This window comes from Corythoichthys intestinalis, chromosome 9 (assembly GCF_030265065.1).
Source record: "Corythoichthys intestinalis isolate RoL2023-P3 chromosome 9, ASM3026506v1, whole genome shotgun sequence".
Lineage (NCBI taxonomy): Eukaryota > Metazoa > Chordata > Actinopteri > Syngnathiformes > Syngnathidae > Corythoichthys > Corythoichthys intestinalis.
The window spans coordinates 50,715,483-50,733,262 of record NC_080403.1 but is presented as its reverse complement, the minus strand read 5'-3'; the positions used below and the strand labels follow the sequence as shown (position 1 = coordinate 50,733,262).

Genomic DNA, 17,780 nt, shown 5'->3' with positions numbered 1-17,780 from the left:
ACCCCAGAATTCCTGTGTTACCGTTACAGCAAAATAAAATGTCCCTTTAGCAATGAAAATCGTTTACCGTGACAAGTGAGTGGGAAGCCAGCAACACTCCAATAAAGCGGCAAAGGGACAAAGCCAGGCGATCCGTACGTGACCCGCTGGCGGACCTCATGGGTCACCCGGAAATGTCCGGTTTTGTAAGGACGCACCCCTCGGAGGCGGAGAGGCCAACTTCCGCCCCCGAGTGGTGCGGCCCCGTCCAATCACAAACATTTAAGCTACTTTTGGTTCAGCCCCCTTGAAAAAGGGCTTTTCACATGGGACAAATGAGCTGTGCTGCAACAGATGCCAACAAATGGTAAACATTATGGGAGCAAAACAAGTTATCTCTTTGGGACCCAGGCGTGTAGTAAAACATTACTATGGTGCAAAATAAGTTATCTCGTGAGATTCTCAAGCGCGTCTCCTAACTATGGGAACAAGGTGAAAAACGATAGAAGTTGTTACAATCTATGTCACAGAAGCAATCATACATCACAAAAGCATAATGTAATATTTTCCCCCATCAGTAAAGGCCCAAGTACACTGCATGCGTGATCGTTGCGGTTCCGGTCCGGTTCAGTGTTGCCTGCGTGCCACGCAGTCCGTCAAAAACAGACAAATCATACCGGCTGCTGCACGGCTGCAGTCCGCCAACCTCGTCCCCCCCGTGAGCTCTCGCGTGATCGCGCGCGATAATGTGCCATTTAAAACAACGAAAAACACACGGAGTCTATACTCATCAGAGAAGCAGAGAGAGAGCACATATTTTCTTTGCATATTGATATTTTAGTTAATCTGGAATTAAGAGACAGACATGACTGCATCATGATGAGATCAGGACAGAAAAACACACATAATAGGACACCTTGCAGCTTCCTTTTTTATATTGTCCTTATAGAAAGGATCTGCTGCATCATAAATGATTTTGTGGGTTTCCACCTGCATGATGAAGCGCTCATCAATCATCTTCGCTCGTGTTTAAACCGTGATTAGGCACCTGGGCTGTTACGTCCAGGCCCAGCTCCGCCCATTTTGTCGGATGCGTGTCCGGCAAAAATAGAAAATAGCCTATACCATCCGGCGGGCATGTGACACGCCGGAGGTGGTTCGCAGTCAAGCCGGAGCACTGACGCGGCCGGTATACGTTGAACAATAGGATATAATGGGAACGGATTGGCTCCGGCGCTATTTTTTATCAGAGTCGGACCGGAAACGCAACAATCACGCATGCGGTGTACTTGGGCCCTCACTCTTCACAAGCTTTTCACACAATGTTGCTGGTATTTTGGCCCATTCCTCCATGCAGATCTCCTCTAGAGCATTGATCTTTTGGGGCTGTCGTTGGGCAACACGGACTTTCAACTCTCTCCACAGATTTTCTATGGGGTTGAGATCGGGAAACTGGCTAGGCCACTCCAGGACCTTGAAGTGCTTCTTACGAAGCCACTCCTTTGTTGCCCTGGCTGTGTGTTTGGGATCATTGTCATGCTGAAAGACCCAGCCCCGTCTCATCTTCAATGCCCTTGCTGATGGAAGGAGATTTTCACTCAAAATCTCTCGATACATGGCCCCATTAATTCTTTCCTTTACACAGATCAGTCGTCCTGGTCCCTTTGCAGAAAAACAGCCCCAAAGCATGATGTTTCCACCTCCATGCTTCACAGTGGGTATGGTGTTCTTCAGAGGGAATTCAGTATTCTTTCTCCTCCAAACACGAGAACCTGTGTTTCTACCAAAAAGTTCTATTTTGGTTTCATCTGACCATAATGCATTCTCCCAGTCCTCTTCTAGATCATCCAAATGCTCTCTAGCGAACCGCAGACGGGCCTGGACATGTACTTTCTTCAGCAGGGGGACGCGTCTGGCAGTGCAGGATTTGAGTCCCTTACGGCGCATTGTGTTACTGATAGTAGCCTTTGTTACTGTGGTCCCAGCTCTCTGTAGGTCATTCACTAGGTCCCCCCGTGTGGTTCTGGGATTTTCGCTCACCGTTCTTGTTATCATTTTGACGCCACAGGGTGAGATCTTCCATGGAGCCCCAGCTCGAGGGAGATTATCAATAGTCTTGTACGTCTTCTGTTTTCTAATAATTGCTCCCACAATTGATTTCTTTACACCAAGCGTTTTACCTATTGCAGATTCAGTCTTCCCAGCCTGGTGCAGGTCTACAATTTTGTTGTCTCTGGTGTCCTTCGACAGCTCTTTTGTCTTGGCCATAGTGGAGTTTGGAGTGTGACTGACTGAGGTTGTGGACAGGTGTCTTTTATACCGATAATGAGTTAAAACAGGTACCATTAATACATGTAACGAGTGAAGCCTCGTTAGACCTCGTTAGAAGAAGTAAGACCTCTTTGACAGCCAGAAATCTTGCTTGTGTGTAGGTGACAAAATACTTATTTTCCACTCTAATTTGGAAATAAATTCTTTAAAAATCAAACAATGTTTGATTTTCAGTCCCCCCCCCCCCCCCCCCCCCCCACATTCTGTCTCTCATGGTTGAGGTTTACCATGTTGACAATTACAGGCCTCTCTAATCTTTTCAAGTAGGAGAACTTGCACAATTGGTGGTTGACTAAATACTTATTTGCCCCACTGTATATGTGTGTCGCGGGGTTCTTCTGGCTACAGGAGAATACAGGTGTTGTGACTTTTTAATAGGTTCGAACCCCAGCAAAAACAAAGGGCACCATTGGATTATATACAAAAAAGAAAAAATATATAACTTTTTACAGCAAAAAGTCAAAATCACTAAAAAAGGAAGATAATACTATTTACAAAAAATATGAGTAGATTTCCACAGCAACATCCAAACATACAAACACAAGAAGCAAAAGTGGGATTACACCCAGACAAAACTACCTTTTTGCTCTGGCATGGACAAACCCACCTCACGTTTTCCTCTACCTGCAGAAAATGCCTCTTTTTATGCTAATAGCTCCTCCCCTCAAGCCCACCCGCTCCCAAATTACGCAGGAACTTTTCCCATTTAAGGGTCCCGAAACCGTCACACCTGTTTGGCTCTCCTCACTTCCTCCTTGCCGGTAAGTGATAAATGATCAGAGTGAATGGATTGTTTGATTGTATGTGAAATGGATTTATTTAACAATGTGTAGAGCGACGACTGTGCACCCTTGTGAGAGAATATTAGGAAGAGAAAAGTGTCTCGATTGTCCAAACAACGGCATGAGTAATACAAAACGAGCGCCATGTGCGTGAGCGCAGCTGCTGCCTATTGTGTATGTGCGTACGTGTGTGCATGCGTGCGTGCGCATGCCATCAGTGACGGAACCGCTCCGTCACAATGTGGATTTATTTCTAAAATTCTGTGAAATTTGGCCGGTGCTGCTTATAATTAGGTGCGCTTTATAGTCCAGAAATTGCGGTAATTGAGTGTTGTTAAAAGTGGGTGTTAAACCGAGGTTTACTGGACCTTTTGTTTTCAAATGTATTTGTGTGTCATTGCGCCATCGAGCTGCCTGGGATTCACATTATACCGTATTGGCCCGAATATAAGACGGTGTTTTTTTGCATGGAAATAAGATTGAAAAAGAAGCGGTCGTCATATATGCGCGGTCTAGACATTATATTCATTCACGACGCTAGATGACGCCAGATAACATTGAAGCAATGTTCTGTCGTGACATATCTTAGCTACGCTCCCCATTCACGACGCTAGATGGCGCCAGATATAATTGAAGCGATGTTCTGTCATGACAGATCTCAGCTACTAGTTTAAACAGTTTGAATGATTTTATTGCAATGTTTCAAGACTACAGTTACAGTTAGACTTCACTTTGATAGTTAATGCAGTTATTGCAATTTTGTTGTTTTATCACAATAGATTGGTTTATTTACATTTAAAAAACCAGCAGCTATTCATTTATGAATGTGATTGCACTTTAGTTTACATATTTAAATGTTCAGATATTAAGATTTGAATGAGGCAAAATAACACGCTTTTTCTCTAAATTATATTGTTATAATCTTTTGTTTCAGATGTACTGTAATTATTTTCTGTATAAAAATTAATTTGGTGTTCAAAAAGACATTTTTCAAACTTGAGTTTTGAAAAAGAGGGGGTCGTCTTATATTCGGGCAAATACGGTAACACACGAGCGCTTTTATTTCCAATACAAAAACTCCAACACACACTGTAGGTGAAATAGAACACTGCCTTTGCAGTGGCTGAGTAGTAGTACGTAAACTAATAATAATTTTAAAAGGGAACCTTTTACTTTATATTTTTTAGAGCCACAATTACCACTAAAACGTTGTTGACAAGGAAGATGCTTTTTTGGGCATTGACTTTGTTTTCCTCATAGCAGAACAGGTCCGGTGACATTATAGCTTTCCTAAAAGGAGATCACATCCGCCTCACCACCGCAAAGTTTCACTTGCTTGTTTGATTGTAAACCGCACCTACTGTGTGAACCGTACAGATGGCAATTGCTCTCAGCTTGGTTCTCCTCATTTGTAGAATAAGCCAAAATCAATATATGATAGATGATGAATAATGATTTAGGGATTCCAGGTACAATTCATTTGAAGTAGGAGGATTGGCAGCAATTATTTGTGGGATTTCCACCCACCACCTTTGCACCCAATCCCCATCCAGCGCATGGAAGTGTGGTTTAACGGTTTATTTTCCATATGTTCATTAAAACATTGTTGTCAAATTATCAACTATTGCGACATTTCTTGGATGACTTTTGAGTTTCCGTGAAGGAACTCGCCCTCGCGAGACACGTGACATCGAGGCCAACATTTAAAATGAGTCTTTTTCCTCATTCTATTCATTACATCCACTCCAAAGGTAATGGCACCACTTTTTTTATCTCCCAGCTAAGATGCTTATTGTAATTGTAAATCAGACTGCCGTCTTTTGTATGTCACTCCTCAGATGGCGTTTGCGCTCGGCTTGTCGCTCTTCATTTGTGGAATCAGCCAACTGTTCAGTGGAGCGGTAAGTCCAAATAATTTAAACTTTAACAACAACAGGTGCTACATCTGATCTGATGTTTTTCCTTATTATAGTGTGCTCAGAGTGGACCATCATTCGCACGTACGTACCTATGACTTAATCATGCTTACTTGAATAATTATCATCACAATAGGTTTTTCTATCACAAGTATTTAAACATGACCCTCGAGCAGTTACAAGTCAGACTTACATTGTCTTTTCAAGCATGGCTTTTTGAGGCATTTTTGTGGATCTACTCATGTTTGGCAAGTTCACCAAATTTCACGTTCCTACATTAAACTGGCTTTTAGGGCTGAATTAAAAAAAAAAAAAATCTAAACAGACGTCTTTAAATCAGGACTAGAAGTCGGCTAATAACATTACCTTGCGGCACTCCTTAGATGATTAGAGGGCGATTTATTATCATGATTTTTTTTTTTTTTTTATGGTTACAGATCAGCTGTGCCCTCCTGGTTGGATTCAGGTGAAAAATCGCTGTTTCACCTTACAAAATCAAGCTCTGTCCTTTGCTCAAGCTCAGGTATGGATGAAATCAGAACAGTTTTTGTAACGCGAGATGCTACAATGCACTGTTCGAAGTACTTAACTCATTGGCTGCCATTGACAGCGCTACACGAAACATGATCGCTCAATGTAGCCATCCCAGTTCAAATAGATTTGATGTCAATGTCAATGCATGAGTGAACTGGGACCTTACAGTACTGTACTACTAAAACAATATTATACTCTTATCAAATCCAATGAGTCTATTTTAGAGGACTCTTCAGATTAAATCAAATGATTTAATAAGCTCAAGTGAGTCGGGCGTCAATGTACCCAGTATCTACAGTGGGGCAAATAAGTATTTAGTCAACCACTAATTGTGCAAGTGCTCCCATTTGAAAATATTAGAGAGGCCTGGAATTGTCAACATGGGTAAACCTCAACCATGAGAGACAGAATGTGGAGAAAAAACACAGAAAATCACATTGTTTGATTTTTGAAGAATCTATTTGCAAATCATGTTGGGAAATAAGTATTTGGTCAATACCAAAAGTTCATCTCAATACTTTGTTATGTCCCCTTTGTTGGCAATAACGGAGGCCAAACGTTTTCTGTAACTCTTCACAAGCTTTTCACACACTGTTGTTGGTATTTTGGCCCATTCCTCCATGCAGATCTCCTCTAGAGCAGTGATGTTTTGGGGCTGTCTTTGGGCAACACGGACTTTCAACTCCCTCCACAGATTTTCTATGGGGTTGAGATCTGGAGACTGGCTAGGCCACTCCAGGACCTTGAAATGCTTCTTACGAAGCCACTCCTTTGTTGCCCTGGCTGTGTGTTTGGGATCATTGTCATGCTGAAAAACCCAGCCACGTCTCATCTTCAAAGCCCTTGTTGATGGAAGGAGAATTTCACTCAAAATCTCTCGATACATGGCCCCATTCATTCTTTCCTTTACACAGATCAGTCGTCCTGGTCCCTTTGCAGAAAAACGCCCCAAAGCATGATGTTTCCACCCCCATGCTTCACAGTGGGTATGGTGTTCTTCGGAGGCAATTCAGTATTCTTTCTCCTCCAAACAGAGGAACCTGTGTTTCTACCGAAAAGTTCTATTTTGGTTTCATCTGGCCATAACACATTCTCCCAGTCCTCTTCTTGATCATGCAAATGCTCTCTAGCGAACCGCAGACGGGCCTGGACTTGTCCTGGCTTCAGCAGGGGGACACGTCTGGCAGTGCAGGATTTGAGTCCCCGGCGACGCATTGTTTTACTGATAGTAGCCTTTGTTACTGTGGTCCCAGCTCTCTGTAGGTCCTTCACTAGGTCCCCCCGTGTGGTTCTGGGATTTTTGCTCCCTGTTTTTGTTATCATTTTGATGCCATGGGGTGAGATCTTGCATGAAGCCCCAGATCGAGGGAGATTATCAGTGGTCTTGTATGTCTTTCATTTTCTAAGGCCATGTCCACACGTAGCAAGTTTTTTAAATTTATTTTATTTTATTTTTTTAAACGAGGATTCTGCCCTAATACGTCGGGGGGAAATAATTGCGTCCACACCTGCACATTTGTGTAGAAAAAAAAAAAAAAAAACTTCCACAGCCAACCGCTTTCATTCATTTTTAAGTACATTCAAAACAATAAAATAATTGTCCAAAATACCCATTATTCAATAAGAAGCACAGCAAGAGTTTTAAAAAAAAAGAATGGAAGCAAAAAAGTGCCTATTTAATGTACTCCAAATGTGAAAATTGGTCTCATGTGTGACGTGAGGACATAATTGCAGAAAAACAGCCCCAAAGCATGATGCTTCCACCCCAATGCTTCACAGTGGGTATGGCGTTCTTCGGATGCAATTCAGTAGTCTTTCTCCTCCAAACACGAGAACCTGTGTTTCTACCAATAAGTTCTATATTGGTTTCATCTGATCATAACACATTCTCCCAGTCCACTTCTGGATCATACAAATGCTCTCTAGCGAACTGCAGACAGGCCTGGACGTGTACTTTCTTCAACAGGGGGACACGTCTGGCAGTGCAGGATTTGAGTCCCTGGTGGCACATTGTGTTACTGATAGTAGCCTTTGTTACTGTGGTCCCAGCTCTCTGTAGGTCCCCCCGTGTGGTTCTGGGATTTTTGCTCACCGTTCTTGTTATCATTTTGACGCCACGGTGTGAGATCTTGCATGGAGCCCCAGATCAAGCGAGCTTATCAGTGGTCTTGTATGTCTTCCATTTTCTAATAATTGCAGTTGATTTCTTTACACCAAGCATTTTACCTATTGCATATTCAGTCTTTCCAGCCTGGCGCAGGTCTACAATTTTGTCTCTGGTGTCCTTTGACAGCTCTTTGATCTTGACCATAGTGGAGTTTGGAGTGTGACTGACTGAGATTATGGACAGGTGTCTTTCATTCATTCATTTTCCATGCCGCTAATTCATCTTATACCAATAATGAGTTAAAACAGGTGCCATTAATACAGATAACAAGTGGAGCCTCGTTAGAAGAAGTTAGACCTCTTTGACAGCCAGAAATCTTGCTTGTTTGTAGGTGACCAAATACTTATTTCCCACTCCAATTTGGAAATAAATTCTTTAAAAATCAAACAATGTGATTTTTTTGTTTTTTTTTCCCCCACATTCTGTCTCTCGTGGTCTCTCATGGTTGAGGTTTACCCATGTTGACAATTACAGGCCTCTCTAATCTTTTCAAGTGGGAGAACTTGCACAATTGGTGGTTAACTAAATACTTATTTGCCCCACTGTTGGTAGAGTCGGCCGGCCTGATAACTGTCATAGTCATTCGTTTATTTCAGGCATGACTCTCCTTGTCGAGGCAGCAAATATATACAACTCATAACAAAGAAAACAGCAGCAAAACAAATTAAGCAACATCAACAACATGCCTGGAAAGGAATGGGAAGAAGAAAATTTATTTATTCCCACCCCTATTCTCGTCTAATTTAGAGAAAGAAAAAACATTCTTGCTACTTCCTTCCAAAACATAGGAAACTAAAAATTCAGTTTTTTTTGGTTTTGTTTTGTTTTGTTGTAAGTTAATTTTATTGCTGACACTGCGTTTCGGGGTCATCAACATGTATTTCCCCGCCTCCCACAAAAGTCAAACTCTGCCTATGGTTTTATCACAATGCTAATAGTTAAAGCCTCCGCAAACTAGCTAACAATGGCAATCAGTCAAAAATAACTGCCATATCACCTGTATTAAAATACAGTGGTATGAAAAAGTATCTGTACCTTTTGGAATTTCTCACATTTTTGCCTAAAATCACCATGAAATGTGATCTGATCTTTGTCAAAATCACACAGATGTAAAAACAGTGTCTGCTTTAACGAAAACCACCCACACAAAATATTAAATGTGATGGTTCACTTAATTATTTCCCCCTTCTGTCATTGTTTGCATACTATCCTCATTAAAATATGAAAACCTGTAAATGTTTGGGTAGTTTTAGTTAAAGTAGACACTGTTTTATCATCAGTGTGATTTTGACAAAGATCAGATCACATGGCATTGGCAATGGCACCAATACTTCATGTCTAAAACGCAGGTAGTTTGACAGCAGATAAAAATGTGAACACATTAAAATTCTACTCAAAGAGGTAAAGGACAAATGGAGGCCAAATCTCGTTGTACTTGTACAATGATAATAAACAGAATAGACTTTATTTGTCATGATACATAGTACAATGGGATTAAAAGTAGCAACTCCCTTCTAGTGCATCACACAATGAACGTCATTAATAAAAAACATACAATAGAATTATCTTTAAAAAAAAATTTTTTTTTTAAAGTACGCAATTAAAAACATTCGACGGTACACAATTGTGAAGGAGGTAGAGTGTTGGTGATGAAATAAATAAACAGGTTGACAAACAAGAATCCACGATAATAGGAGCAACAGTGACAATGCAAAAATGACTATTGTATTGTATTGTATAATGTTGTATTTAATTTAATTTTACAGTACTTTATTTTTTAATTTTGTTTATTTTTATGTTTTATGTTTATTTTTTTCATCCTATTTTATTTTATTTTAAAAACTGATGAAAAAATAATGGCATAGTTTCAAATTAAGCTTGAAATAATTAACACATTAAAAGGTTGGAAGTATTCTGAACAGTACTACATTATGCACATCATTTTATGGGAGTGTGAGTTAGGTTTTCATGAGGAAGTAATGCAGCTTGTAAAGACTTTAAAATTAATTTATGGTTTAAATGTTATGTTGTTTGTCCAATTAGAACAAATGCAAGAGTTTCAATTCGAATTTGGTGTCCATTCGGCGGGAACTGGAACGCGGAGTGGTCAACGCGCTCATTGTCGAGGCCCCTGATGTAAACCAAGCCTGGATTGGACTGTCCATAAATAACACGGTGAAAAATTGATAATGTTCTCAGTAGAACTTTAGAATTGTAACAGGTGAATCCAAGAGATAATGTTTAAAACACAACAATAATGCCACAATGGAAAATGACTGCAGGTTGACACCATATCAAATGTTAAGGTAACAACGCTTTCCGATATAAATGCGTTGCGTACCTGTATTTGCTCTCAATGCAGCAAGCACTCGCAATCACATTGGAGCATGTTGCGTTCAAGTGCATTTTCAAATCCGGACATACTGTATGGCCGCGCTATTTACAAACTTTACACTCTTTTCCAGAGTCGGGTAGAGTAGCCAAAAATTTGGCTCGAATAATAGTACTGTACTTCAATAACATTACTCAAATAGATGTTCACCTCCTATTCCGATATCTGAAAAGAGGAGAAACAGGTTTGGTCTGTGGAACGTTGCCTCCCAATGGGTATGAGGAAGTACAACAGACCTACGGGCAAAGTGGATAGCGCTGGCATTGAAGGAATCTGACCTTTTAGCCGGAATCACGCCAGCCGAACAGCCAGAACGGCGCTAGCGCAATTCCAACGACCCGTGCGGGCGGAACCAGGACAACTCGACCAAAAGGCCAAACTCCGTACATTAACCTTAGTCTTAACCCCTTGTACTGACTCCATTTCAAAAGCTAGAAAAAGGCTTCGAAACACAAGATGACAATTTATTCCAAGTCGGCAGCAATCGTACATCACAGAGAGACCTAGGCGAAGAGGCAAACTGGATCCAGGGTACCATATCACAAGTCAACAAAAGATTCCCGAGAAAAATGACAACGATGAGTTAAACAATCAGTCATTTAAAGGCTCTGGTGAGGTGGGCGTTGGTCCGGAAGTAGGGTGTGTTTGGGCGTTGTTTAGGATTATTGTCTGTTTCTGGATTGGACAGGAGAATTCGGGAGTTGCTGTTGTCAGGGCAACGAGCGTTAAGGATTTTGCCATCCTCAGCGCAACGTGGTGCAGAGTGTTCACTTCTCGGTCTCCGTATCCGATGTTCCTTGTGGCAAGACAAGACGTCCCACCATTTGTTTTGGACTGTCCAGAAGAGCTTATTGCGGATTTGGTGGTACAGACGTGGGCTCGTAGATGTCTTGCCGATCACCTGCTTGTCAGCATCAATCTTGCTCAGTCAGCCGCATGACGCACTCGTTGGGCTTCCGTGGTCAGAAGGCGTACTGTATCTGTTCTGCCCTTATCTGCCCGTTGTCTTCGCGCTGCAAATTATAATCATTTGGAGTCCAACTGTTCATACTATAAAATACATTCAGCTTGTTTTTCTTAAACTATGATATAAATGCTACTTATTTTATTTTGGGTGTGTTAGAGTAATACAAAGAGTCAAACAGTAAATATGAGAAACGATACTCTTCCCTTATTGATTTGTGTTAAAAGTGTCAAAAATATTTGCGTCACATTTTATGCCATGAAAATGATATGTGATGCAGACTTAATGTTGAACAATACAGTTTTAGAATTTTTCCTCCAAAATTGAGCAAAAATTTCAAAGATACGGCCACGTCTGATGAAATGGCTTCAGGCATTTGTATACCTGTCAAGATAAAAACATGAAACATCAAATTTTAACCTATTCATTTAAAAAAAAAAAACACACAAAAAAACTTTCAAAGGAACAAATTTGAATGAGGGTTCGCTTAGATATTAGCTTGCTAGCTAAGCTATATCAGTTTTGAATTTGAACAAAATCACTTTATGTATTGTTTAATTCTGAAGAGTTCGGTAGCTTTAGCAAGGTTAAAAACTACTGTTTTGAAGTACATTTTACTCAATAAGTTACCGTAATTTTCAGACTATAAGTCGCTACTTTTCTTCCCCTCATTTTGAATCTTGCGGTTTGTAGTCCAGTGCGGCTTATTTGTTGATTTATTTAGGTTAATAGTGAACAATTTATTTGACAGCAGTGTCATAAGACTGCTATAAGACTGTCATAAATATGATATGACACTATCGTAGGCATTAATGAATGCTTACGACAGATGTCCAAAGCTCGGATCTTTTACCATCTATTCAAAAGTGAGATCATTTGCTGGATGACACACAATGACATCTGTTATAAGCATTCATTAATGCTCATGGCGGTATCATTTCATAATTATGATGGTCTTATGACAGTCTTATGGCACTAATGTCAAAAAAAAAAAATGTTACCAAATATCATAACTAGCAATTAATGAAACAACTGGAACAGTGGCTAAAGAAATAATTAGCACAGAACATGAAGTTTGATTGTTATTTACTATGTAGCGCTAATATGCATGCTAGGAGGCATGTTGGATGACAACAGTGTTGACAGGAGGTGGCAGTAGAGGTTGACTGTCTCCCCCAAGGGAGCAGTGATGGCCAAATGTAGCTTCTTGAACCAATGAAGCTTCACAGGCAATTGGTTCAAAGCTTCGTTGTGGTTAATTTGGTGTTACCAAATACCATAACTAGCAATCAATGAAACAACTGGAACAGTAACTGAAGAAATAATTAGCACCGAACACGAATTTTGATTGTTATTTACATCTATAGCGCTGCAATGCATGCTAGGAGGCATGTTGGACAACAACAGTGTTGACAGCAGAGGTTGACTGTCTCCCCCAAGGGAGCAGTGATGGCCAAATGAAGCTTTTTGAAGCAATGAAGCTTTGCAGCCAATTGGTTCAAAGCTTCATGGTGGTTCATTTGGTCTTCTGACAGTCTCATGACACTACTGTCAAATCAGGTGTTACCAAATACCATAATTAGCAATCAATGAAACAACTGGAACAGTAACTGAAGAAATAATTAGCACAGAACATGAATTTTGATTGTTATTTACATCTGTAGCGCTGCAATTCATGCTAGGAGGCATGTTGGACGATGATAGTGTTGACAGCAGGTGGCAGCAGAGGTTGACTGTCTCTCCCAAGGGAGCAGTGATGGCCAAATAAAGCTTCTTAACGCGATGAAGCTTCACAGCCAATTGGTTCAAAGCTTCATAGCGGTTCATTGGGTTTATGACAGTCTTATGACGCTACTGTCAAATAAAGTGTTACCAAATACCATAACTAGCAATGAATGAAAGAACTGGAACAGTAACTGAAGAAATAATTAGCACTGAACACGAAATTTGATTATTTACTTGGGCTGTCAAACAATTAAAATTTTTAATTGATTAAATTTTTCAATCGAGTTAATTACAGCTTAAAAATTAATTAATCGTAATTAATCGCAATTCAAACCATCTATAAAATATGCCATATTTTTCCGTAAATTATTGTTGGAATGGAAAGATAAGACGGATATATATATTCAACATACTGTACATAAGCACTGTATTTGTTTATTATAACAATAAATCAACAAGATGGCATTAACATTATTAACATTCTGTTAAAGCGATCCATGGATAAAAAGACTTGTAGTTCTTAAAAGATAAATGTTAGTACAAGTTATAGAAATTTTATATTAAAACCCCTCTTAATGTTTTCGTTTTAATAAAATTTGTAAAATTTTCAATCCAAAAATTAACTAGTAGCCCGCCATTGTTGATGTCCATAATTACACAATGCTCGTGGGTGCTGAAGCCAATAAAATCAGTTGCACCTAAGCGCCAGCAGAGGGTGACAAAACTCCAAAAAACACAAGTAACAAGCGGGCTGTGCTGTCATTTTAATCTGTTTGAGCGGGGCATGTGCGTTAATGGCGTCAAATATTTTAACGTGATTAATTTGAAAAAATAATTACTGCCCGTTAACGCGATAATTTTGACAGCCCTGTTGGACGACAACATTGTTGACAGCAGAGGTTGACTGTCTCCCCCAAGGGAGCAGTGATGGCCAAAGGAAGCTTTTTGAAGCAATGATGGTGGTTCATTTGGTCTTATGACAGACTACTTTCGCGCCCTGGGCGAACCACCCCATCAGCGCCCCCCCCACCGACATCCAAACTACCCCCCCCCCCCCCCCCGACATCAAACACAAGAATGTGTTACGTTTTTTTACATTATTTTATTAAAATAGTCTATCCCCGCCCAGAGGCGTAGCAAGGGTCCCCGGGGGCCCTAGGCAACAGGCAACATGGGGCCCTTTGAGCATGTGCAAGTAAGGGGGACAGTTGGACTTGTAGCAATAGCATATTTAATAAAAGTCTAATAAAGCCTCGCTCTCATAGAGAACTTTTTTGGACACTCAAAGTGCCCCCCCCCCCCCCCCCCCCCATTGCATTATTTATTCACTTCACACTATCCTTAATTATTTACACACATTTGCCTTAATAAACAAAATGTACTTCAGATTATTATTATTATTATTGTGCTTAGTACACATACCTTTACACGTACCGTATTCTACTGACTAGCTGGTAAGTTATATTGCTTTTACTTAATAAGGATAACATTCTGGCACAGAAGTGAATCATGTAACATCTTATCAGTCTGGCTGATCAGTGTGTATGGTGATTCTAAACACTGATTTAATGTTCTAGGTAACATCTTTATGTATGAAGAAACGCTAGCATGCTGCAATGCTGTTAGCAAACGCTAACAAGGTAGTTACAAGAAGTTAAGGCAGTTAATTGGTTTACTACTACTAGTCTGCAGTGCTTCGACTACATTAGGACATAAAACTACAGTAACATAGTACACTCACCGCTGTCTTGCTTCCTTTTCTCCTCTTCTGCTTTTTTTTCTTTCTTTTTTTATTTCCAGACGGATAACTTTTCATTTTGCCAATTAAAAAATGGCCCGATCGCCGCCCACTCACTCTGAGTCACGTGACACACATACATATTTGTGCAGTAGAAGTAGAAGTAGTAGAAGAGGAAATACTTACATTCGTTCATGGACGCACAGATTAATCCTAACAGGTGGAGTGGCCGTCCTCTGCTCAAAATGCGCACCTTACGCTTACGCCTATTCTCGTTCTCAGAATATGCAGCGCTTTTGACGTAGGACAATAACAGGACTGGTCGCTATGGGAACGTACGCAGCGGCATACCGCATACCCAAGTAACCTTGCTAAAAGGAGTATTAAAATTGCTAATAATATCGTTTAGGATTATTTTAGATGCATATATGTTATATTTTTCTTATAGAGTATTGAACGATGAATATGATAGACCCATTAATGGACTTTCTTGGAAAAAATCACAATTTCTTTAAGTAGTCATATGAATAATGAGGTGTCCTGTGAAAAGCTGTACAGGGTATGGGGCCGGCATCCTCTCCCTCCTTGCTTATCCTCTGAGAGTGATTGAAACTCATCCTTCTCACTCATTCTGCAGTTGTGAGAAGCTGATCCCCCTCCCGTCTCCTACTGCCTTATCCTCTGACACACACGACTCTCAGCAGTAGTTGACATTGTAGTAAGGGGCGCCCTAGAGCCCCTCTACTAACTTGACGTGGAACTGAGCGGTACTAGCCTAGAAACTAGCGGATTTTTTTTTTTTTTTTTCTCGAGGGCGCTTGTGCGCCCCCAAATAGATTGCGCCCTGGGCGGTCGCCCACATTGCCCATAGCAAAAACCGCCTGTGCCGCTGTCAAATAAAGTGTTACCGGTTTATATCTTTTGGTGGAAAAATCGCATAATGCGGTGAGGACAGCTGCGGCTTACATTCCAGTGCGGCTTATCTATGAACAAATGCCTTTTTCGTGTCAAATTTGGTGGGTGGCGGCTTATCGTCAGGTGCGCCTTATAGTGCAAAAATTATGGTACTCAAGTAAATATAATGTGCCTCTGCTCTTTTCTAATAAAACAGAATGCTAACTAGGGTTGTTCCGATCATTTTTTTTTTGCTCCCGATCCGATCCCGATCGTTTTAGTTTGAGTATCTGCCGATCCCGATATTTCCCGATCCGATTGCTTTTTTTTAATCTCCCGATTCCATTCCAATCATTCCCAATAATTTTTCCCAATCATATACATTTTGGCAATGCGTTAAGAAAAAAATGAATAAAACTCGAACGAATATATACATTTAACATACAGTACATAAGTACTGTATTTGTTTATTATGACAATAAATCCTCAAGATGGCATTTACATTATTAACATTCTTTCTGTGAGAGGGATCCACGGATAGAAAGAGTTGTAATTCTTAAAGGATAAATGTGACCTTGTATATTGTGACTAAATATCGCCATTTAGTGTATTTGTTGAGCTTTCAGTAAATGATACTGCAGCCATTTAACTTCTGCCCAAATGCATGATGGGAAGTGCAACCATGACTGTGCATAGGGGCACCAATTGATATATCTTCTCTGAGTTGGGTGTTAAGAAAATGATCAGCTACTACCATTCTTCCCCACGTTGCCTCCCACGTTATTTTTAATTGTGAGAGAGGTATTGTAAGGCTTTAAACATATAAAAAATGGCTCCAAAGGCTGTCAAAACTCTCTACTCATTATACGCTGCCTTTTAGCGCTATCTATTGGTTAGTGTAAGACATTTTGTCTGTAACGTTAAATACAATTAGAAAACAATATAAAATATTTATATTAAAAAAAGGCATGTCCGATATTTTTTTGCCGATTCCCATACTCTGAAAATGACGTGATCCGACCCGATCGATCGGCACATCTTTAATGCTAACGTTTTGCTCATGTTCCAGAACTCAGTTTGGACTGACGAGTCGGACACAACATTTGCCAACACCCAAATAAGTAACGCAACCGTGGACGGCTGTGTATTAACTCGGGCAACTGGTAAAAAATAACATTGTTCATTTGGACTGGGTGTGCAAGCTAACCTTGACAAAACATGTTAAAATTTACCATTTTTGTGTGTTTTTAACAGGTTGGGAAGTCGCCAATTGCAGCAGGCCACTGCCCTACGTTTGTTCCAGAAATGTGTTCGACTGTTTCTCAATTTGCAGACTGGAGACAAACGACACCTCTCCTGTCGGAATCGCTCCGATTGGCATTGGTGGCCCCGGTTCTCCCGCCTTTGATATCACCAGTTTGTTAGTTTGATTGTCTTGGTATTGTCTCAATTCCTCAACTCCACGCAGAGAACATGTACTTTTTGCAGCACAGTATTTTATTAGAGAGCTTTTTAGTTGCAGACACTGTTTTCGACTGACAAATGTATTTAAAAAAAAAAAAAAAATGAACCTTGTCATGGATTTAAACTTTATTTTCATGGTTTTGTCTTGTGTGTTAATGGTTTCTGATTGTGAGGTTTTGAGCACAACTCTATTAAATTTGAATACAAGACAAACCTCTCTGTCCAAATGAATTGAATGTCTATTGCTATCAGAGGTGGGTTTTAAAGGGCAACTGAAGACCTTTCCGGATTTTGGTGTAATTTTATGAATATAAACTTGGGACAAGTTCGTCAAAACAACCATGACATTATCAACACGTAATTGTAAGGATAATTTGCATTTTTTTTATTTTTTTTGCACTCCGTTAATGGTCCCTTCGCAAACCCGGAAGTGTGACGTAGGCAACAGAAGACTACCCACAGCTAACATAGCAGCAACAACGATGTCAGTAATATTTCCATCAAAGGTAACCATTCAGGATCGCTCTTGCGTGATGCTACCGATGGCAAAGGCTCCCAGGAAAGATGAACTACAATTAATCCCTACATGTTTGAACCTGAGGCATCAGATGACGGCGATTTACTTTACACAGCAGATGGCGTCATGACGCCAATTGACAGCTCGACACTTCTCGAACGGGAGAGTGAGTGGTAAGTCCAGCATCGTGATTTTTTTATTAGAATGCGATTACATGGTTGTATATTTTTCCATGCTCTACACATAGCTAAAACTGGATATTAGGTAATGGGACAGCTCCTACCGACCTAAATATGATAAAGCTAGCCCAAATGTGGCTAAATGAATGCTCTACACATAGCTAAAACCGGATTACATTTACTTACTTTTAAGAGTAG

General features: G+C 40.3%; 1 protein-coding gene across 1 annotated transcript; it reads left to right on the top strand.

The window, feature by feature from the left end:
• The first annotated feature begins 3,050 nt into the window (after window positions 1–3,050).
• LOC130922205 (killer cell lectin-like receptor subfamily E member 1) lies at window positions 3,051–16,962 on the top strand. The gene is made up of 7 exons (XM_057846817.1): window positions 3,051–3,071; window positions 4,931–4,993; window positions 5,065–5,092; window positions 5,446–5,531; window positions 9,753–9,884; window positions 16,492–16,585; window positions 16,677–16,962. Exons 2-7 carry the CDS (start codon window positions 4,931–4,933, stop codon window positions 16,850–16,852), a joined length of 579 nt encoding a protein of 192 aa, XP_057702800.1. The 5' UTR covers window positions 3,051–3,071; the 3' UTR covers window positions 16,853–16,962.
• The last annotated feature ends 818 nt before the right edge of the window (window positions 16,963–17,780 follow it).

Bases quoted from the DNA above. Each gene is read 5' to 3' on its own strand.
- LOC130922205 (XM_057846817.1), top strand. From the start codon at position 4,931: ATGGCGTTTGCGCTCGGCTTGTCGCTCTTCATTTGTGGAATCAGCCAA. The intron at 5,532-9,752 runs GTATGGATGAAA...TTGTCCAATTAG, and splicing joins TGTCCTTTGCTCAAGCTCAG to AACAAATGCAAGAGTTTCAA. The intron at 9,885-16,491 runs GTGAAAAATTGA...CTCATGTTCCAG, and splicing joins GACTGTCCATAAATAACACG to AACTCAGTTTGGACTGACGA.